The sequence below is a fragment of the Alligator sinensis genome, unplaced genomic scaffold (genome assembly GCF_000455745.1).
Source record: "Alligator sinensis unplaced genomic scaffold, ASM45574v1 scaffold366_1, whole genome shotgun sequence".
Lineage (NCBI taxonomy): Eukaryota > Metazoa > Chordata > Crocodylia > Alligatoridae > Alligator > Alligator sinensis.
The window spans coordinates 190,811-213,223 of record NW_005841851.1 but is presented as its reverse complement, the minus strand read 5'-3'; the positions used below and the strand labels follow the sequence as shown (position 1 = coordinate 213,223).

The window sequence follows — 22,413 nt, the reverse complement described above, 5'->3', positions numbered from 1 at the left end:
AAAGGCAACCTCACCCACCCCCTGCACTGAGGCAGGATCCGGCAGACCACGACTGCCCTGGACAGGCTCTGCCAAACCTGCTCTAAGGAGCTTCCCACACAGGGATCTCCTATAGGAATCTCGCTCCCTCCCTGCACGGCCCAGACAGGTGTTTCATCTCCCTCAGGGTTAGAAACCTTTTCTTGTTATCCAACCTCAATCTTTTGTGCATGTACATTAAACCGATTTCTTCTCATCCATGTCCCCATGGATATGGTGGGGACTGATCAGCATCCTCTTCACGAGGACCTGCTGAGTTAGCTCATTATCTCCCTTTGGACATGCTTGATTTTTTTTTTAGACTAAACGTTAGTCCCCTCCACCTTCCTTTGTTGAGGGTCACTCACTACTGCCTTGAAGAGCACTTGGGAGACTGGAGCTTTGCAAGAGCTCCTGACATGACAATACCATGAGTCTGTCAGAGGGTTTCACAGCATTACTAAAATGGAGACAGTGATGGTGGCAAAGGCTGGGAGGGGAGCACGAGCTACTCGGGCTCCGTGGAGCTGTTTGACAGTTCTCCTCCTCTCATCTGGAAGCTTTACAACACTGGCTGTCCGTGCCATAACAGTCCCCAAGTCTGGGCTCTCAGGGCCCAAAGGAGATGGACCCCAGTACCTGCATGCAGGGGAAAGGGGAGAGGACACCTATATGTTGCTCCCAGCTCCTTGCTGAGCCTGTTACTGGGGCTGATGCCTTGTGTTCCTGGGCCAGAACCACCCTGCGGCCTCCTCACCTGGGCCACGTCCTCGTGTTTGTTCCACTTAGTGATGATCAGGAGCTTCGCCAAGGCCTCTGGGTACTGGTCCCGGATGTGGTACCTCATCTTCCACATCAAATCCTTCTCATGTTCATAGAGCTCAGTGTGGCTCCTTCGCTCCAGGATCTCCTTCAGCTGCTGCTTCTGCCAGGAGAAAGCACATTCAGGGCTCAGTCTGAATCAAAAGGGGCCTGCCCCATTGTTCCATGCACCAGGAGAAGCTGCAAAGGCTGGGGCCAGAATAGGCCATAAAGCTACACAGCCCAGGTGGAGGAAGAAGCTGGGACGGGCATGGGACTAAGTTGCTATATAGGGCTGACCCCAGGGAAACCAGAAAAGGTCAGGCCATGCTCACGTGGGAGGCCTCTCCTAGAAGTTATCATCCATGTGTCAGGCACTTACCTCCTCTGGATCGTCGAGTGTGGCACGGCTGTGTTCTCCGTTCCTCCCCAGATCCAGCAGCTGGAACACAGGCACGGGCTGAGTGAAACGTCTACCCCCTGGCCTGCACAGCCCACTCCCACTCTCAGCAGCTGCTCTTTGTTAAGGCCCAGTTCTTTCCTAGCCCATGAGCACAGAACTGCCCTGTGGACCCCCACGCTCCAGAGCCAGGCATGATAAACCCTGCATTTCTCCTTTTCCTAGTGGCGGTGCGTGCCCCGGCAGAGTTAAACTGGAAGGGGTGCCAGCCTGCTCAGCCATAAGGCAAGCCAAGGGAAAGAATCCATCAAGGATGACAGAGACAGTCACAGATTCATAGAAAATGATGGTTGGAAGGGACCTCAGGAGGTCATCTAGTCCATCCCCCTGCTCCATGCAGGACCATCTCCAACTAGATCATCCCAGCCAAGGCTTTGTCTGGCCAGGTCTTAAACCTCTTAAGATGGAGAGTCCACAGCCTCCCTGGGTAACCTGTCCCAGTGCTTTACTACCTTCCTCATGAGAAAGTTCTTCCTAATATCTAACCTACACTTCCCTTGCTGCAACTTGAGCCCATTGCTCCTTGTTCTGTCATCTGCCACCACTGAGAACAGCCCAGCTTCATCCTCTTTGGGATCCCCCTTCAGGGAGTTGAAGGCTGCTATTAAATCCCTTCTCAGTCTTCTCTAACCTAAATAAACCCAGTTCCCTCAGCCTCTCCTCATCAGTCACATGCCCCAGCCCCCTAACTATTTTCATTTCCTTCTGCTGCACTCTCTCCAATTTGTCCACATCATCCTGTAGTAGGGGGTCCAAATCTGGACACAGCACTCCAGATGTGGCCTCACCAGTGTTGAATAAGAAGGGAAGAGTCACTTCCCTTGATCTGCTGGCAACAATCCTACCAACGCAGCCCAGGATGCTATTAGCCTTCTTGGCAACAAGGGGAAACTGCAGGCTCATATTCAGCTTATTGTCCACCGTAACCCGCAGGTCCTTTTCTGCAGAGCTGCTGCTTAGTCAAGCAGCCCCCAGTCTGCACCAGTGCATGGGACTGTTCTGTCCTGTGTGCAGGACTTTGCAGTTCTAAGATGCAGGAACCCATGAAGGATGGCAGAGATGCAGAAATCAGTAAGGATCAGCAAGGTTCAGGACAACAGAAACCAGCATCCCTTCACTCAGGGGGCACAATGATCAAGCACTGATGTCTGGCAAATGGCAATGCCAAAGCTGCCATAAACGGGGGCACAGCCCCTCTCCTCAGCTGCCACAGGGTGACTGCTGCCAGAGACTGGTGCGGGGAAGCTCTCAGTTCCTTTCTCAGTGCTAGGACTAAACTAAGCAGCTTGAGGGTGACAGAGGCCCACTGTACCATAACCTTCTTTCTAGCTGGTTCCTTGTTTGAGCTAGGTAAAGACCCAAATTCAAATTTCTTCTGCTGTGGCTGGAGCAGGGGTTGAAATGCAAGATGCAAGGCATAACCTAAGCATGGGCAGTCCCTCACAGTAACACAGAGCCAGTAACTCCGTTCCCTGACCTGGAGAGGCAGGAGCGGTTCCCAGGAATACGGCAGCCTGAGACCTGGTCTGCCCCGTGTGCTCAAATGGGAAAATAGGAGAGGCCAATGAGCAGGAGGAGGACAGGGATGCCCTCATCTTCTGCTTTACATTACAGAGGCATTGGCAAAAGAGGGACGTGCTGCAGGAGCCCAGAGACTGGAACCCAGGATGGATGTAAGAAAGGCAAGAGCACAAGGGAATGGGCAACCCAGGGCAGAACTGAAGTGGACACCATCTTCCCACCCCCATAAATCTTACTTTTCTTGCCCCTCCACAGCACATGCTGAAGGGATGGTTGGCTCAGCTGATAGCATGGTGGAAAGGGTGTTGCCTAATGAAAGGGGAGCTGTGGTTCAAGTTTCCAGTCACTGAATGACTTGGCTCCCCCAGTTCCTCACCAAGTTACTCCCCATCCCCCTTCAGGTGCTCACCCAGCAAATGGGCGACCCAGGCCCCCTCCAACTCAGTCTGAAGGGAGTTTAACAACTCCTTGCAGGGTGTGAGACCTGGGACAGGTGAGGACCATGGGCTTAAATAAATAAGCCTGCAGGGATCCCAGCAGCCGCCAGATCAGAGCCCAGGATTCCCATCTGCAGTGCAAATGCCCAAGCCCCAGCAACAAGCAGCTCAGAACCCACATCTCCACTGTGAAGGGCAGATGCCCAAGTCCTTAGACTACCAGGCCAGAGCCCTAGTGGCCACTCCTACTAACAGGGACAAGAGGAACAAGACCTCTCTAGGCTGGCGAAGCAGAGCCAGTCCCCTGGCACAGGTCAGCCTGAGGCCCTGCTTGTCCTGCCTGCTCTAAGAGAGGCAGAGGAAAGGATCTGAATTGAGGTCTTTGCATTTCCCAAGCATGAAACTAGCCAGCCAGCCTGTGGAAGCCAAACTCCTTTCGGGAAGAGAAACACAGCCCATTTCCCCCCCTGCCATGCCAAATGCACCAGGCTGGAGGTAGCCCCAGACTCGCCCCACCCTAGCGCAGTGACTCTGCTGCACCAACTCGAGGGCCACGTACCTGTTCATAGGCTGGGTAGTGCACCGGATGGACCGAGACATTGGGAAAGCAGATAACCAAGGCGGCTGCACTCTCTGTGTTTGGGTTGCTCTGGACTGTGCCCATGGGGTTCAACAGCTCCCCTTTCTCATCTGAAAAGGAGGACAGGCAGACATCATGAGGCTGGGTTCCCCAGTGTAGTGAAGGGGTCAGCAGGAGAAGCAGCGTGGTTCTGATTCTAGCTCTGCCAGCGACCTATTCTCTGGCCTTGGGCACATCACTTCACTTGCATGCGTCTCATTTCCCACTCCATCTTTGACCTGTCCTATATGCTTCAACTGTGAGCTCTCTGGGACACTGGCTGTATCCTACCAGGAGCATATAGCTCTGAGCTGATCCTGATGGGGCGTCTATGTGGCACTGCAATATCAATACCTAATAACAGAGCCACACCTCCGGTAGACAGATATTAAACTGAAATAGCTCAGTACTTCTGCTGCCCTTCTTACCATCCTCTGGACACTAACACACAAGGCAGGCTGTTGTCTCTCCTTGTACTTCCACCCCACCTGAACAACAGAAAGCTCCAGCTCGTGATGTACCTGGGAACGATGACCACATATGCAGGCAGCATTCTCCTGCTTTCAGCTGGTCCTTGTAGTCAAAAAGCATGACATTCACCCAAGCTATTGGGCAGTCCTGCAGAAGGAACAAAAGGTTGGTCAAGATGTAATTGTTCCAGGAGCCAGCTGCTGGAGGGAGGAGGGTTAGCAAGGAAGTACAAACACAAGCACCATAAAATATCAAAAAATTAGAGCCCTATGATCTCCCCCTTGCTCCGTCTAGAAACCACCATGACCTGGTAAACTTCCATTTTTCATAGATTGTAGAGTCGGAAGGGACCACAATGGATCATCGTGTCCGACCCCCTGCCCCTGGCAGGAAAGAGGACCGAGGTCAGATGACCCCAGCCAGGTGACTATCTAGCCTCCTCTTGAAGACCTCCAAGCTAGGTGATAGCACCACCTCTCTTGGAAGCCCATTCCAGATCCTGGCCACCCTTACCGTGAAACATTTCTTCCTAATATCTAACCTAAATCCACTCTCAACTAGTTTACACCCGTTATTCCTAGTCACTCCCTGGGGCGCCTTAGTAAACAGCGCTTCCCCTATTCCCCGTAGACCTACCCTAATAAATTTATAGGCGGCCACAAGTTCTCCCCTCAGCCGTCTCTTGTGAAGGCTGAAGAGATTCAGCTCTCCCAACCTCCCCCCCTAGGGTCCGTCACAAACGCCACTAATCATGCGAGTGGCCCTCCTCTCGACCCTCTCCAGATTCCCTGCGTCCCTCTTGAAGTGCGGTGCCCAAAACTGGACACCGTACTCCAACTGCAGCCTGACCAGTGCCGCATAGAGGGGGAGCATCGCCTCCTTTGATCTATTAGTCAGGCACCTGCTAATGCACGACAAGGTGCGATTGGCCTTGTTGATGGCCTCGTTACACTGCCGGCTCATGTTCATCTGGGAGTCAATTATGACTCCAAGATCCCTCTCTGCCTCCGAGCTGCTGAGAAGGACACTCCCCAACCTATAGGTGTGCTGGGGGTTCCTCCTTCCCAGGTGGAGTACCTTACATTTATGTTTATTAAATTGCATCCTATTTCTCTCTGCCCGTTGATCCAACCTGTCCAGGTCAGCCTGAATCTGCTCCCTGCCCTCCGGTGTACTAACTCTGCCCCATAACTTGGTATCATCAGCGAACTTGGAGAGGGTGCTCTCCACGCCCTCGTCCACATCGCTGATGAAGATATTGAATAATATCGGTCTGAGGACCAAAACCTTCGGGACCCCACTGCCCACCTCCCTCCAGGCCGAGAAGGACCCATCCACCACCACTCTCTGGGTGCAGTCCCTATACTCTATTCTATGATGTCTATTTGTAGAATATAGACACCACTTCGCCCACCACCGGAGTGCAACTGTTTCTGGGGTGGAACCAGCAGAAGAAGAGCACTGTGCCTAACAAACTGCACTGGGAGGAAGGGAGGGAGGCAGAATGTAGTTCAGGAAGTTGGAAGTTGACCAGGCAAAAAGGACTGGCATTGCTATCTTTGAGAAAAGTCCCAGGAGATGCAGCTCACAAGCAGCAGGGACTTCAGAGAGAGTTATCATCCAGAAGCATGTCTCCTCCTAGCATTGCCTGAAGTATTGGTTCGGTATAGCTAAAACCAGACAGTCATCCACAGAACACCGGCCCTGATGCTGCATAGTACTATCAAAAACAAAGCATCACCACATGCCTGGTCCTTCAATGCTTGATAACAAGCATGCTTGGAGAACCTCTAGATTTCCAGAAAGACCTCTCAACCCTGGATCCTTCACTAAAATGTAAATCCTTGGCAGCAACCCAAGTATTTTATGTATTTCCAGACCTCCTGCTAAGCTATGTTAGTATGGGAAACGGTCCAGCCATAACGGACTCAGAAACCTGGATCTGGAGATAAAGTCAGGTACATCAGATCAATGGGGAAATTTTTATTATTTAGTAAGTACGCTGTTGGTAGCTTTAGTATAACAAGGGCTTTTCTTCCACAGAGCAAAAAAAAAAAAAAATTTTATAAATGGAGCAGGCCGAAATAATACAATCTAACACACAAGACCATCCTCCCCTACTGCAGTTACACTAATGACATGATTTTGCTCATTCAGGTTTTCAGCAACATAGTTTGGCCAGCATCACGGTTCCAGCAGCACCGGCACTATTGCAGCATTTGGCCTGCTCAGTCAGAAAGCAAGTTAACACAGAAGCTGACTTCCCAAGATGGCGAGAGGGGGCAGAGATCTAGGAGATGAAGTTATCAGTATGGTCAGGACTGACCACTTGAGTGAGAACGTGCGCGCGCGCGCACACACACACACACACACACACACACGGGGGATCAGAATTGAAAGAAGCCACAAAAAGACCTTCACTATCCTTCCACCGTGATGTCCTGAAGAAAACATTAAGGTTTCCCTGGAAGACATGGACAGGGATTTCATTTGCGGGGGAGGTAGGAACATCTGCTCTTTTCCTCGCATAGCACACATGAATCACTTCTGACCGACTTGTTGCAAGCCCCAGCCCACACCACTGACCTAATTGGACTCTAAGTATCTCCAGCATGATCCCATTTGCTGTGATAGCTTCCGGACTCTGATGAGGAGCCAAACACAATGACAAAACCCTTCCTATCAAACCAAAACACAGTGTGGAGGCTGCAAAATAGCAAAGCAAGGTATTCAGTGGAGAAGGGCCAGAAAATGATGATGACTCAGCATCTTCTAAGTAAGGACAAAGATACTTTTCACGTGATTCAGAGGCAATGAAACAAACCAGAGGGGCACTAACCGTATCACTCATTCTTGTAAATGTCCATGATCAATGCTTCTGAGTAGCAAATGATTCAGTCCCATATTTCTGCCTCCAGACAGTGCAGTCAGAGCTATCCAGGTAGTTCCTGTAATACTGTAACTTCATAACTGCACTGAGATGAATGATCAACAAGCAAGAAGCCAACGAGGAACTGTGCAAAGCATCAGGACATAAGGCGGGGACTTACAAATCATAAGGAAACTGGACATCTAATTCACACCGATTTTTCAATGAGTTTTGAGTACTTCCTTAGATGTCTTTAAAAATCTCAGCCTGAAAACACACAGGTAAGCAAACTGTGCAAAGCTCAGCTCAAGCCAACACTATAGATCTTGCAGTGGAAATCAGCCTTTCCTGCTTTTCATAGCAACAAGACAGGCACATGGGCAAGATGGTCCCAAAGTCAGGCAAACAGCCTGGTTCTGTTGTCTAATTGCCGTGGAGGTGAATGGCACTCCTGAGTGACCACAGACACTCAACATTGAAAGGATTCATGGGTATCATTAATTGCACAATAGCCTCTAAAGGATTCAGTTAGAGGCAAGAGACCCATGTCAGGCATTGTTCACTGACATAAAAACGCTGTCCCTGCTTTGACACACAAGAGTCTCCAATCTCCAGCCTGTAAGCTAACCCACACACCTGTGGCCTAGAGGAAACTCCACTGGCGCTGAGCTCTGCTCCCATGGACTTCCATCAAAGCCAATACTGCTCTGCACAAGCATCCCAGTCCCACCAGTGGAACGAAGGTGCCTGCAGATCTTATCATCTAACAGCCTCAGTCCTTCCCCTGGTTTTTTGCACCCTGGTAAATGTGGCCAACGCATCCTCTCCTTCAGCTGTTCTCAGCTTCTGCGCAATGGCAGTGGTTTTGGGGGAACTGAAAAACTTTTCTTTCATTTTTTTTTAAATGGAATCTAAGCAATCACACAGAAAAAAAACCCAGGTTTTTTGTTCCTCTGTGGCCATGAAGTAATCCTTCAAATGCCACACCCTGGGGGGATTATATTTACTGAATAATCAGCACCAAGAAAGGCACACCAAGCATTCACAGATGATAGTCAAGGATATTCATTTTTACAGGAAGTATTGTGTCCTTGGGCACCAGCTGACCAGCGTTTGGTCCCATATGGCACAACAGCCTTGAGCAGTCTTCTTCTTTGGGACATATTTGGTGAAACATGATGTCCCTCTTGTCTTCTCTCTGCCCAGGGTTTGCACAAACCCCCTTCACTGTTGCAGAGAAGAGGCACCATGTGACAAGTTTTAACCTCAGTGGCAAGCCCTGGAAGGCTGAGAAGGGGAAAATGAGTGGAAATCACTCCTCTTTTTTTGCAGGTAAATTCACACTTACTTCCTAAATTCACCCTGGCTGGCGCAGGGAGGGCAGAACACCCCATCTCCTGCAGAAGTCACATTACAACAGCTCTTTCCATACTGGCTGAAGCTTTTCCCTCTTCGAAAGGCAAGAGCCCTGAGCATTTCGCTTAGGGCAGCTTTTTTTCTCTGCCCTGATGAGACAGGCCCAGTGCCAGCCCACACTCACCGCTTTCTTGGACTTCTTCTTGGTGGAACGTGCCTTCTTGGCCTTCTCGATGACAGCGTAGAGGGCGAAGCAGAGCCGGGCCATGCGCGGCAGGTCACAGATGTTAATATCGAAGTCCAGCCGCTGCTTCCACACTGGCTCTGAACACACGTTCACCTCAGAGCTCGACACCATCTTGCAGAGCATCTCATTGCCATGGAAGAGGCCTGCCTGCACCACCAGCTGAGAACGGGAGAGAAGAGAGCACAGGGGTCAGTGCTGACCTCATCTGACGGGGGTGATGAGAATGGGCCTGGGAGAGAAAAGAAGCACTCCTGGGCTCTAGGCCTGTCTTTTGCCACTTTCATTTCCTTCTTCATGTCCGTGGGACAAAGCATTTACCAGAATTCACCAGTTTGTTGGCATCTGACAGACTGCGCTGTAAGCACTTCTGCTACGACCTCAAACTTATGACCTCTGGGCAACTGTCAACCATGCACCCTAGTGTCCATGCCACCCCAGCCCCCAGCCCTTGCTACTGACGCACCCTCAGACCTTGATCAAGACCCTTAACTTCTCAGTGCACTCATCACAGAGACATCGCTTCCTTGATCCCACCAGTGGGTGTGCATCAGGGACTCTATTCTGTGCTCTGTTCACAGAGGAGACAAGTCTGCTGCAGCCCCAGTAGGTGAGCCCATCTCTCTCAAGCTAGAGACACACGAAGCTCTGGAAGTCCCTGGTGTGTCAGCCAACATGGTCTCAGTTCCTTTGGTGCTGGGCTACATCAGGAAGCCCAGTGGGCAGAGACAATTTAGCACACCGTAACCACTGAGAGACAAGAAGGGTCCAGGAAAGGAACTGGGCCACACACCACAGGGAAGCCGATCATCAAGAACTTGGCAGGGGATAGGCTACGAGGGAAGCAAATGAATAGTGTGTGCTGAGGGGGATGGAAGGTGGGACCAGCCTGGCTCCAGCACAAGTCCCATAGCACAGCCACCGGTAAAATACATTTGCATACAAAAATATGTTTCTGCAATCTACAAGGTCTCTGCAAGCCTCTGCCCATGCCCATCACAGTGCAGGGATGGTGCTGCCTCCCTCCTGGTCTGTGTTAACCCAGGATCTAAAAATTGCCGCCAGTCCAGGTCCCCTGCCCACACTGGAAGCTGCTCACAGGGGAGTTGGACCAAAGGGTTTAACAAGATCAGAGCCCCAACAGATCAAAACGTCCACATATGGCACAGGCAGTGCATTCTCCATCTTCTCTGTCTCAGTTTTCCCTTCTCGCTTGCTTGCCCCATGTTATGGACAAACCATTCACCTCCCAGAGCCCATCCTTTTTCCATTCCCCTCCAGTCCCTTGCTTCCAGGCTCACCTCCTCACCCTCCACCCTCTTCTCTGGTAAAGCCCTCTTTCTCTTCCTCTGCTCTTGCTGGTCTCCAGTACTTCTGCATATGCACCAAGCAAGGTCACCACAGGCCAAGCGGCTGAGCTCACTACTCAGAAACCTGCAGCAGGAGTTTCTAAGAATGTGCTGCTTGCTCAGGGAGCTGTTGGCTAGCTACTTCCCTCCCCCTTCCTGTTGTGCAGCATTTTAGAGGCAGCCCCAGAGCTGAATGAAGGCCAATGTGGTGAGAACATGTGACCTCAGGTTTTGGATCCCTGCTTTCTTTAACGCATACAATAAACAACAAAACCCCCCACAAACCCAGCCTGCGCATACCTTCATCCTCTCATCAGCGTTGACCTTACTGCCTTGCACCAGATCAATATAAAAGGGCTGCTCAAGGGACCACAGAGACCCACTGTTTGGCTAGAGAGAAGGGAAATAACAGAGCCTAAGTCAGAAAATGAACTGGGAGGAAGATCAGCCTGCACGGAGGCAAGCAGGGGTCCTGCAACATAGCAGTAGTGCTTCCTCCCAGCCCTCCACTGAGTTATTCCCCTTGCACTGGGTGTTTGTGGGGGTACAACATTTACGCTACACATACAGATTGCCCAGGGAGTGGATGCCTCTCTCACTGTAGTGACAGTATTTAGTCTTCATCCAGGCATTTCAGATCTATATTTTCCTGTAACGAGCCAAGGCCCATAGAGACTACATGATTTGCCCAGGGTCACCTGGCTGGTCAGTAGCAGAGTCAGGAATAGACTGCATCTTTCCTGGGTCCCAGCTTAGTGGTCTATCCACTAGGCCACACATTGGCCAGGGGGCACAGTTCCTGCTCATGCCAGGGCTAAATTTGGCTCAGCAAAAGTAAATTATTTGTCCAAACCCAAACTGAGACACAGGCTAGGAGCTGGGATGAGAACTGAGATGCTCCAGGCTCCCAGTCCTGTGCTCAGACCTCATGCTTTTGGAAACCAGGGGCCTTCCACATTACAGGTTTCTTTGATGTCTGAATGAAACATGACTTGCAGTACTGCCTTGTGCAGTAATTGAGGAAGGTCTCAGTGTTGCTGCAGATGTGGAGAAAGCTGTCCACCTGCTTGCTAGGCAGATGACACTAGCATCTCAGTCAGCACCATTGTGGGGAAAGGAGGGAAAGGACAAAAGGGCATGCTAGGGGGCAGGACTGTGGGGAAGAAGGATATCAAGAGCCTCTACCTTTTTCTTGGGCAGTGGGGGAGGCTTGGCACCCATCTTTGGGGGATGGGCGATGCAGTTGGTCTGCTCATCTCGCATGGCAATGATGGTGGAGAAGCGCACCATCGTCAGGTGGGGCATCAGGCCCTGGTGCAGGCAGCTGCGGATGTACTGGTGGAAGAAGGAGCAGAGAGAACAGAATAATCTGTGAACGGAAACAGCCTGGAAGCCAAGGGGATGTGGAGTGGGCAGTGCTGGGGGGAAGCAGGCCTGGCTCGAGCAGGGAGGGAGAAGGAGAAGGCAGTGTGAACATGACCCTGCAGCCCCCAAAGTTAGTTACTTCTGACAATTCCTCTATAAACTTGCCTCTTTCCTGGGAGACGTGTCTGACACAATGAACCCTGGAGACTTGAGCTTGGACAAAGCTCCAAGAGTGCATGGCTCAGGCACCTGAAGGCTTCCCTGACATAAGGGAAAGCCTAATGTTCCAGACAGCAGAGAAGCCAATCAAAGCTAAGGGCACACACTGGAGGATGCTACATGTGACTTCTTCAGCAGCGGGGGTACTGCTATGTTGCCAGCTTAAAGGCAGAGCTCTCTCCCCCAAAAGACTAATACTGTGGCAGGCCACATCCCAATAGAGGACACTGCCAGCACATCTAGAGGGGTTGTGGATGTGAAGCAAGAGCAGAAGCATCCTACTGTTCCATCCCAGGGGACAAAGGGCCTTTGGGAAAGAGCCCAGCAGCAGACAAAGGCATGCGACTCACCTGGAACTGGTACAGAGGGTAGTTCCCATAGAGGTATTCACATTTTCCATTCACCTGTAGGGTATAGTCCTCTGGGCTCTCCACAGTCTGGTGGCGGAAAACGGTAGCCTGCTTCTTGATGGCGTAGCTCATTAACGTGATGGGGTATTCCCTGGGGGAGATCTGGAAGGTGAAGCTCTCCTGCAGTCCCAAGAAAGCAACATAGGCACTCAGACACAGGCTCAGCAAGGGCTCAGCCCAGCACAGGAAACAGCAGCAACAAGAGTCAAGGACCCCAAGATGCAGAGGAAAGAGTAAAATACTGGGGATAGACCCAAAAATGCAGAGAAAGTCAGAGGAGCAGAGCATGGCTGCAGGCCAAAGCAGACTGGAGCAGTCATCTCATGTGACAAGCACAGGCCTAGGACCTAGGATCCTCTCAAGCCCTGTACCAGGGGCTGCCACCTCCATCCCTGGGTCCTTGGACAAGTCATTTCAAACCTCCTGTGGCCGTCTGCTGCAAGGGGGAATAAGGCTACTAAACAGGCCTGACTGCTGGGCAGGTGCTAAGCATTCTGGCTGGCTGCATCCAGGCTGAGCAGGCAGCTCCATGTCATGTCAAGGCACAACTTGACAAGATCAGAGTTAACAGAGCAGCAGCAGGTGGGAGCAAGAGGTTACCAGGTGCCCTGGGGGACAGAGACTAACACCTGGAAGCAGTGTATTTAGATCATGAGATCATCCACCTCTTTCAATCTGTTCCAGCAGCTACACATTTTGCAAACACACATATACAGGGGACCTTGGCTTGTGGGGCATGGGCAAAGCTGATCTGGGAAGGGTGTGGCTCCATCACCACCTGTTAGCTGTCAGCTCATACAGACTCCTTTCCAGCTATCCCCATCGATGGTAGCCCAAGCAGTCCAAACTGCTCCTGAACACACAGGGTTACTGCCTGCCCCTACCCCAGCACCTTCTCCCATGTTTTGGTTCCTGGATTAGGAGCCAGAATTGAGAGCAAAAGCACAGACAAGGAGTTCAAGGCTTTACCCCGCCAGACTCAAACATGACGTTGACAAAGATGTTCTTGTGGGGGACGTGCAGAGGGCTGGTCCCGAGGCCTTTGGCCAAGGGCTCCAGCTGCAAGGGAAAGCTGTACTCCATCCAGGCCATCCAGCTCAGCTGCTGCCGCTTCGCTGCCCTCTCCTCGCAGAACTGGCGCATTTTGGTGCGGAAGTCGCTCACCTCTGGGTCCGACACCGAGTCAAACTCGTGCAAACCTGAGCAGTGTGGTCAGAGAACAGATGCATGTAAGGACAACTGCACAGCCCGAGGGCAACCAGTCTCTATCAATCAGCTGTATGGGGAGATCAGACCCTCCACTCAGGGTCAGACTGATCACTATATTTGGGGTCAGGAAGGACTTTGGGTCACACTGGTATGGACTGTGGGGTTTTTGGCCTTCCTCTGTAGCAGGGTTCATTGCCTTTTACCTGGGATCTTTTGAATGTATACTAACAACCCTAAATAGAAGCAGAACATTGGCTGCCGTGGTCCCACTCCTTTACCTGTGGCAGGTTATGGTGTTATGTCTCATATTGCGACAGGGTTGACAGCAGTTTTACAAAGACTATGGATTGTATAGGGTGGTTTGGATAGGGGTGATCCTGCCTCAGCCAGGGAGTTGAACTAGATGTGACTTCTGGAGTCTTCCAGGCCTGCCTCTCTCTGATTCTGTGGAAACACCACTTCATACACAATAGAAACGCCCATAGCATCAGCTTCTGCTGGCTGCATGCTTACACCAGTCTGACATAGGGACTCCAGCTGGGAGACTGGGATGAGAGAAGAGGAGAGCCTGCCCCTTCCCCAGCCAATGCACACAGTGTTCCTCTATGTGGACTGCTGCTAGGGCTGAGGGTACGTAAGCTCCTCTAGGGACTAGCACCCTGGATGCTTCTGCCCCCAGTGAAAGCAACCTGCCCCCAATGCAAGGACTGGTGAGGCAAAAGGATGGGACTGACCTTTGCCAATGAGCAAGCTGATCTGGGAATTAATCAGCTTCTTGACCCGGTCACCTTCTCGTGCCACGAGCCGCAAGACAGGCAGGAAGGGCTGGATGTCGCAGAGACGCCGCTGCTCATCCTCCAGCTCCTGCTGCTCAGCCGTCTGATTGATGCAGGTGAAGACATAGGCCTCGGGATCATTGAGCATGTGATATAATGGTTCATACTGCGCATGCTGCCAGACCACCTGGAACAAACCAACAGCCAGGTGAGGCCATTGGCACACTGGCTGAACCACCGCACCCCTCCCAGCCCCTCCATTCATTGCCTCTCCTATATCCATGGCCTCCCCAGGAAGACAAGCCATTTTGCTGGCAGGTGCAGCCATTAGCTGGAATCTTGCTGTACCTTAATGCAAGTCCCTACCCTCAGAGACAGCATCCCAAGAAGTTCTGGACTCCACATCTGCACTGACACCCTTGGGTAGTGCCACAGTGCACTACAGTGGTGCATCTACACATGCACGTTAATGAATGTTAGCTTATTTTAATGCGCATAAAAGCCTCACTAAAAAAAAAGTGCTATTTAGTTAATGAATATTAAAATAGGCTGACACACATTAAGCATCACTAAAAAACATGTTCTTTAGTTAATGCACATTAAGACAGGCTAATGCTCATTTACCTAGTACTTCACAATGAAGGACATTTATACACATGCTCCAGGAGGCACAGGGTGAGAAGCGCTTTCATTGGCGCAGCTCCGAAAATCATGCTAATTAAAAGTGCCTGGAGTGTCATGTGTATTAGCGTCCCTGCACTGAAGAATGGCAGCAGGGCATTTTGAACTAAAACTCATCAAACAAGCTTTAGTTTAATGTGCCCTGCTGTCATTTTTCAGCGCAGGGACACTTATACACATGATGCTGGAGGCTGCTGAAGACTTGATCAATCGAGTCTGCTCTGAAGTGCTGGAATTCCAGCGTGTCAGAGCAGGCTCCCTGCACGAGTATAGAAGTGAGGGACTAGATTTAATGCACATTAACTAAAGCACATTAATGTACGTGTAGACACACCCAATGTGGGGCACTGCTCACTAGGTCTCTGAGCACAGGCTGGGCCATATCTGAGGCAACGTGGGTAGCAGCAACTATTGCTGACCTGGTTTATCTTCTGAGGTCTCTGGTCTCATGGAACCAGTTGCAAAGACCTAATTTTCAGCCTGACTTTAACCTGCCTGTCCTTTTTGTGCCCACAGTTTCTGATGCAATGCAGCTCTCTGTCTGCATATTTATATGACCCTCTGGCTTCACAATATCCAAATTCCTCAAAACAGCTTTGCCAAAGCCCGTTTCAATAGGCAAGTATTACTCAGGTGAGACGTATGGGAGATTGAGGGATTCTTCTGGGTCACACGGGAAGCCTGTTAAGTGAGCCAGGAATTGAGCCTGTAATTGAACCAGTGCCTCAGGTCTCTTGCGCTCCAACCCAGTTGGCTCCTCATGGGACCAGCTTTGCATCCCTGTAGATGTCATGTATTGAACTACTCAACTGCAAACATGCAGCTGGTAGCTTAACAACGAAAGGACATCCCCAGCTGTGCCTCCAATATTTTGGCCTGAAAACTGTGGCAGAGAAAGAACGTTGAATAAGTCTGGCTCCATACGTCTGTCTCTTGTGCTCCGTGAGTCATCTGGGCCAGGCTGCAACTGCAACATGAACCAGTTCCACTCCCTTTTTTCGCTTAGAAGAATGAAAAGGTGATTTCATTTTTTTTTTAAGCTCTCTTTCTTTCCAGCATTTTATTCCTGACATGAAACACAAAAATCCCTATCTTTGTGCTATTAAAAGTTACCTATCACCAGGACCTAGTTTCTGCTGGACAAAAGATAGCAAAGTCCAACTCCAGAGCACTTTGATTTAAGTCTGCATTTGTATCCAGCTACCTGGGGCTGACAGCTTTTGCTTCCATTTGTGCCCATAATGAAAGGTTTGGAACGGGGCAGGGGTGGGGGGTAGGTGGGGGGCTGGCAGTCCAAGTGAATGGACAGGGGCTAGGCAGTCTTCTCATGCTGGGCTTCTGATTCAAACACGGCCCTGCCAGTACTCAAAACCCAGTTACCATCCGAGCACTGTTGACTTGCTGACGTGAAATGAGTCAGCAACCTCATATACCTAGTGGAGTGATGCCCACATCACAACCGGCATCATCATCATGACGCTGTTGGTTGGCAGCCGGGTGAGGGTTTAATGGGCTGTAGAGCTCATGTCTAAGAGAAGGGTCCCTCCAGGTCAGAGGTGAGGCTGGAAAAGCCACATTGCCGCCTGCTCTCTGGACACGTGGGGCTGTGAATCCAGCTCCTTTCCCAAACATTGGGTGGAAAAAAGAAAAAGGCTCTGCCTATTTGTGAACACGCCCTTCGGAAAGCTGAATGCTGGCCATGAAGGGCTCCCGACCTAGATAACCCTCGCGGAAAAGGACCAGTACCTCCTTGATGGTGCCCAAGCTAGCATTGCACGACACCGGGAGGCTCAGGTAAATGCCCGTGGGCAGCAGAAAATCCACCTGGATGTTTTGGTTTTCCTCCTTGGACCAGAATTCCACGGGGCAGTAAATGCCTGGGAGCATCCTGCTCACTTCTTAGCTACCACCTGCAAGAAAGGAAGGGAGGGGGGAAACCGTCATTAATTGTGTCACAGGAACTCCCAGAGGCTCCAAGCAACATCAGGGCTGGGCACTGTACAAATACAGCGCACGCCCTGACAAGCCTATGGGCCAAGGAGGAAAAATCATTACCTCCTTTTTAAGCAGGGAGGCTGGAGCTTCCTGGCCCCAATCCAGGGCCTTAAACCATAAGGCCATCCTTGCTAAGGGATGTAAGGAAGGGGCTGCATTTATATTTCAAAGCTTTTCCTTAGTCATTTAATAGTACTTTACACTCCCACTGGACTTTCCACCTACGTGGCTGAGCTTCACTGAAGAATCACTACCCCCATTTGACAGGGGGGAGGGGGGCTGATGCACAGAGGCAGTGTGACTTATCCACCCAGCAAAGGGAACAGCAGAGAAGCAAACAGACCACAGGAGCCCCTGCCCCTGCAGACTGCACCTCCTCACCCTCCAGGTCGGTCTTCCCAAGCCCACTGCCAGGGTGCAGGAGAAGTCATAGAAGGGGCTGCTTCAAACTGCCTTTTTCAACTTGAAATTTTATAAATTCTATTTTTATAAAAAAAGCAGACGAGGGGTCCTCTCCACACAGGCACGTGGCTGGGATGGTTTTGGTGGCTCTGCTTGCCTCCTCCTTGCTGGAGTTCCCAGGGTTCAGGACAGCGAGACAGGGAGCGTCTAGGTGTTACCAAACCCCAAGCGTCACCTGGATGCTGAAGCTGGCAAACACATGCAGGAGAACCACTCGGCACTGACCTCCAGAAACCCAGACCGGGCAGGCAAACTCCACTATTTTCACCCATTTATCCAGCAGGAAATATCCACAAGAAGACACAGCTCTGATTCACTTTCTCTGCTGGGTCATGGTCTGATCATTGAGCCCAGGAGGAAAGCAGAGCCAGCAAAACCACCCCAGCCACTTGTCTGTGTGGAGAGGACCTCCTCTGCTCTTTTATAAAAATAAAATTTAGAATAAATTTATCAAATGTATCTGTATGGCTCAGTCTAGTCCCTAATGGACAGGAACCCATACCACAGCAGAGGTGGCCCTAACAAAGCCCCTTGCTGGCAGCTTCAGCACAGAAACCAAAGCCTGAATGAATCCCAGGGACCGAGCTTCTTCCAGGACAGGAGCAAGGTAGGGCGACAGTGCAGCATGGTGTTTTGGGTAAATCTGAGGCCTTTAGCTTCTGTCAATCCTTTCATCAGCTTTAACTTCAGCCTTGCACATGCCAGAAGCCACACAAGGGCTGCACTTCTTCACCCTCCCATCCCGCAGAACTGGTGCCAATTTTGCTCAGTTTACTATTCAACAACGGGTTTTACAGTTGCCTGAGACAGGATGAGTTTGAAGCAGCAAATCCCCCCTCAACTTTTTGTCCACAAGAGAAAGAGATAGGGTCCCAGGCTGCCAAGGCTTGGCAGACTCCCCACCCCGTCCCCAGCACACAGAGCCCTATCAAGCCACTCGGGAGCCAAACTTATGAATAAGCACGACAAAAGAAACACGCATCTTATCTGCCAGCCCCTTGGAGCAGAACATTTCCCCAGCAGTGGTGGAACAAGGATTCCCAGAAATGCGAGACATGTTTTATCTCTTCTGCTTCCTTACTGCACATGCTGTATCACACAGGGACCGGAAGCAGAGACCACAAGCCCACCCATGTGCTTTTAGAAGGAGGCTGGGAAGAAGCAGAGGGCAGAGCTTCAGTGTTTGACTGGGCCACAGGAATCCTGCCCATCTATCCAGTCACTACTGATGAGATCAGCAAACTCCCAAGGTACCATTCCTCCAAAGTCAAAAGAAAGCAGCATTGGACCAAGGGGGTGCCAGCACTCACCAGTGATGGACCAGCAGGTACCTTCCTCAACTGGGATTTAATATCAGATACAGCATCCTGGAAGGGACTGCTCTGGGATTCAGGCTGCAGGTGTGTAATGCTGCTCTTAGGTTCCCTAGTGCCACAAGTCCCAGGAGGAGTGACTCAACCTTTTGCTCTCCCAGAGTGGAGAAATGGAGCACTGTGTAGGAATTTTTAAGACAAAGTCTTAAATACGAGCTCTCCACAGACTACCCCAACCCTATGAGCCTCTGAAAGAGTAAGCCTGGAGGAAGACAGCATCACTTAGAGCCTCCCCTTTGCCACAGTGGGGCTGGTCTGTCCTTTTGTTGGTGCCACACTGGCCTTGCACGTGATGCTCAATCATTGCCGCTCTTCGTGGGACTGCTCCATTAATGTAGATGCTGAGTTCAGCACCAGCTCCTTGGCTCACTCGTTTGAGCTGCCCAGATCAGGTCGCACTTGCCCTGCCTGCACTCTCTCTGAGGAGGTGGACAGACTCTAACACTGCTGACATCTAAAGCCCTAGCTCTGATCTACTTCTTCACCTTCTAGGGATACAGGGAGCGGGGTCTGACATCCCAGGGGCTAGCTGCTGCAAATGATCTGAACCCACAATGGCAGATGCCAGTGTGCCAAAGCAGTGCTCAGACACAACGGTGGTCAGAGAGATCTTAGAACACGCACAGAGCAGAACGAGCCCAGAAGGCGCCCAGGCTTTCGATGCAGTGCAAAATCCATTTGCCCTCAGCGTCTTCCCCTCCTCGTTTTAAACCGGGACCTTAAATATTCACCCCACTCCCCAGTTCCCAAGGTTCCCCCTGAACTCACTGCTCTCCCTCCCCAGCTCCCAACTCTTGCCCTTCCCGTAACGCCCCACAGCCATTCACTATTAGTTGAGTTTGAAAAGAGTTGGTTTATATTCTGGCCAGGCTCACAGCAACACCATGCAGCACCCAAAAGCACATCACCTACACCCCTTCAGCAGCAGAACATGGGCAGGTGCCTTGGGCAAGAACCCACCCTCTGCCCAACACAGGGTGTCCCCTGAGGTCCCAATCCACCGCTTATGGCACCATGACCCGAGCATCTTAGTGCCTTGCGATCATCGATATACTTAGCGCTTCCTCCTGCATGGGGTATTATCTTCAAGTTATGAATGGGGCCTGAAACCTGAGAGAATCAGTGACTTGTCCAGGGCTCCAAAGAAAATCTGGGGCAAAGGAGGGATTTAAACCCAGGTTTCTAGAGTGCAGAAGTAGTGTCCTAGCCACTAAGCCATGTCTCACCAGATTAAGAGCATTTGTACAGGCCCTAGACACGACCTAGCAGCACAGAAAGCAAAACATAGGCTACATGCCCTTGGTCACAACATGCCACCAATACAGAAGCGGTCTCTGATACTTGCTCATTCCCCCTGGGGAGAAACCTTCCTCCTCGCCAGTCTGTCCATGAGGTCTAACCTGGAAACAGCACAACAGTGCCCTTTTGCTGCACATGTGACGATTGAGAAAGGCCACCTTGGAGACTGCATCTCAAGGGCTCTGCTGTGCTTTTCCACGTGGCGTGAAGCAGTAGCTGCCATGTGGAAGGGGTGCTGGGACCCAATAGCTAGCAGCTGCTCCTTTCTGAACACTGCAAGTACCACTGGGTGTGTGAAAACGAGGAGGAAGAAAAGATGTTTTGCTCAAAATGCATTGCTCACTTCCTGAGACGGGGCAGGGCTCCTACCACCCTAAGGTCAGAACCACCCCGTCCTTATCTACCCCAAGAATAACGGAAATTGGAAGCTACTCTCGTCTGATGGGGAGCACGCCTGCTTGATGAGCACCACAACCAGGGCTAACAGGGAGACCTGGGGAGCGACTATGAACAGCAAGCGGGAGACCCCATCCACATCAGGAGACAGCCAGGTCCTTGCTAGACTCTCTGCAAGACGGTTACTGCCCACGACCACATCCTCTTATGCCAGCAAAGATATCTCTTGAGACCTGAAAAGCAAACAAGTTCTTGAACTACGAGGCATGTCAGAGCCCTGGATCCCCCCAGGGGCAACAGAGGAAGAGAAATGAATAGTGCTGCATAAAGCAGCCTGTCTTATAGCATCAGGCAGTCAAACGAGAGCAACATTTTATAACGTGCTTAGCACAAACTGAGTTGAATTGAGTGAGGAGTTTGGTTTAATTCCCACCCTGTGGCGATGGCACTTTTTAAACTTGCTTTCCACGGAAATTGCCGCCCTGGTGAATATTTGTATTAGGAAAAGCAACAAAACGAAGCAGACTGACTTTTCTTCCCCAGCTGCTGGCTCAAAACTTGCCCAGGGCTCAACACAAATGGGGAAGAGCTGACAGCTGCTGGTTAATTTCTCCGTAAATTAAGTGATTTCATTTCAGTGTGCTTCCTACCGAAGAGACGGGTCTCCCAAGCCTCCACCCTTGGCACTAATGACCCTCTTGCTGGAACCATCATCAGTCTCTGATCCTATCTTCAAACGCCTGGGCCCTCTCGTTATTAGGAAAAGAGAACACAGTCTTTCCTGGTGGCCACTACCACGAGATGAGCTCACAAGGATGGCAGGGCAGTTTGTAATTTTAACACAAGGTGGCAGGCTTTTCCCCTGCAAATGCCTGGAAAAGTTACAAACCACTCTACTTTCTCTATCATGACACCTGGCATTAATGATGGCCGCGTAAAAACACATCTAGGCACAGGCAAGAAGCGGAGCGTACCCAGCTAGAGCCAAAGCGTACTAGCGGCTAGTCCGTGAACAGGTATATTGTGGCAACGCTTACAAAATAACCTTATCCGTGGCCCTGCTCCGCATATAGGTTATAATGGAAACAGCCACGTACCGAATTTGATGTATGCCTTGGCGGAGGGTGGAATCGCACACAAAGCTTGTTTTTATGCAGTCCATCACATTCACATGCTCAAGTTACCCAAGTCGCTACTTAAGAAGTCAGACAGTTTATACCAGAGGGGGGGGAAAAAAAAAAAAAAAAGAAGAAAAACCACACACCCACCATCTTCTCCTATAAGGTTTATCAACCACAACTTCAGTGTTTACAACATGCAATTTCTGTGAACAAAAAAACAAACAAAAAAAAGAGAGATCACATGCTGCTGGGTGCTATACAGGCCTCTAAGATGCTGCTGCTGTATCAAGCCAATACGGAGGCTCTGACGCCTACAAAATCAACTGCAGCCTTGACTGCTCAACCCCCGGACTGCAAAAATACTTTTCAAGTCTACAGGAACCGAGCCGCGCAGAGCTCGCAAGGTGATGTGTGTACAACACGGGGCAACAGGAAGCAACTTTCAATTCAGGCAGGAACAAGGTTCGAGGAGGAGATCAAAGGAGCTTTTCTTCTTCACCGACACGTGTGGAACGTCCTCCCTGCTCAGCCCATATAGGCTCTCCCTGAGTTTTAAACCATACCGTCTATAGAGTACCCTGTGATCTGGCTTTGGAAAGGTGTTAAACTGTCCTAGCTGCGGGGGTGGGAATCGTGTGATAAAGCAGAACCCCATTTGCTTTGCACCGAGAACACAGGCAAAAGCCGAGAGCTGACAGTCCTTCAAAACCATTCCGCAATTCCCCACAAAAGACAGACGATTGTCTCAGGGCGTCTCAGGACCACGGGCTGCTCCTCCACAGCCCCACAAGACAGCCAACGTAGGAATCGGCACACTCCAGTTTGAGGCTAACCCAAGGCTCGATGGCCCATCCCAGCAACCGCGCGGTGCAGACGGAGCTGTCCCCCTTCTCCGACGGATGAAAAGTGGACTTCTTATTTTGGCCTCAAGTCCTACCACGTGTTCTGCACGGACAGCCCCA

At 50.9% G+C, this 22,413-nt stretch overlaps 1 protein-coding gene across 4 annotated transcripts in view; it reads right to left on the bottom strand.

The window, feature by feature from the left end:
- Positions 1-22,413, bottom strand: part of PIK3CD (phosphatidylinositol-4,5-bisphosphate 3-kinase catalytic subunit delta) — an 86,337-nt gene that overhangs the window by 13,601 nt on the left and 50,323 nt on the right. For 2 of the 4 annotated variants that reach the window (XM_006016143.3, XM_025211136.1), the window contains 11 exons: positions 16,552-16,715; positions 14,083-14,311; positions 13,109-13,338; positions 12,080-12,259; positions 11,331-11,480; positions 10,446-10,535; positions 8,737-8,958; positions 4,378-4,474; positions 3,797-3,927; positions 1,202-1,261; positions 776-943 (listed from right to left, as the gene is read on the bottom strand). In XM_006016143.3, the coding sequence (XP_006016205.1) occupies positions 776-943; positions 1,202-1,261; positions 3,797-3,927; positions 4,378-4,474; positions 8,737-8,958; positions 10,446-10,535; positions 11,331-11,480; positions 12,080-12,259; positions 13,109-13,338; positions 14,083-14,311; positions 16,552-16,692 (1,698 nt within the window). In that variant the 5' untranslated portion in view covers positions 16,693-16,715. Of the gene's footprint in view, positions 1-775; positions 944-1,201; positions 1,262-3,796; positions 3,928-4,377; positions 4,475-8,736; positions 8,959-10,445; positions 10,536-11,330; positions 11,481-12,079; positions 12,260-13,108; positions 13,339-14,082; positions 14,312-16,551; positions 16,716-22,413 lie in introns of those variants that run through there. The other 2 variants (XM_006016144.3, XM_025211140.1) reach the window with 2 other exon arrangements.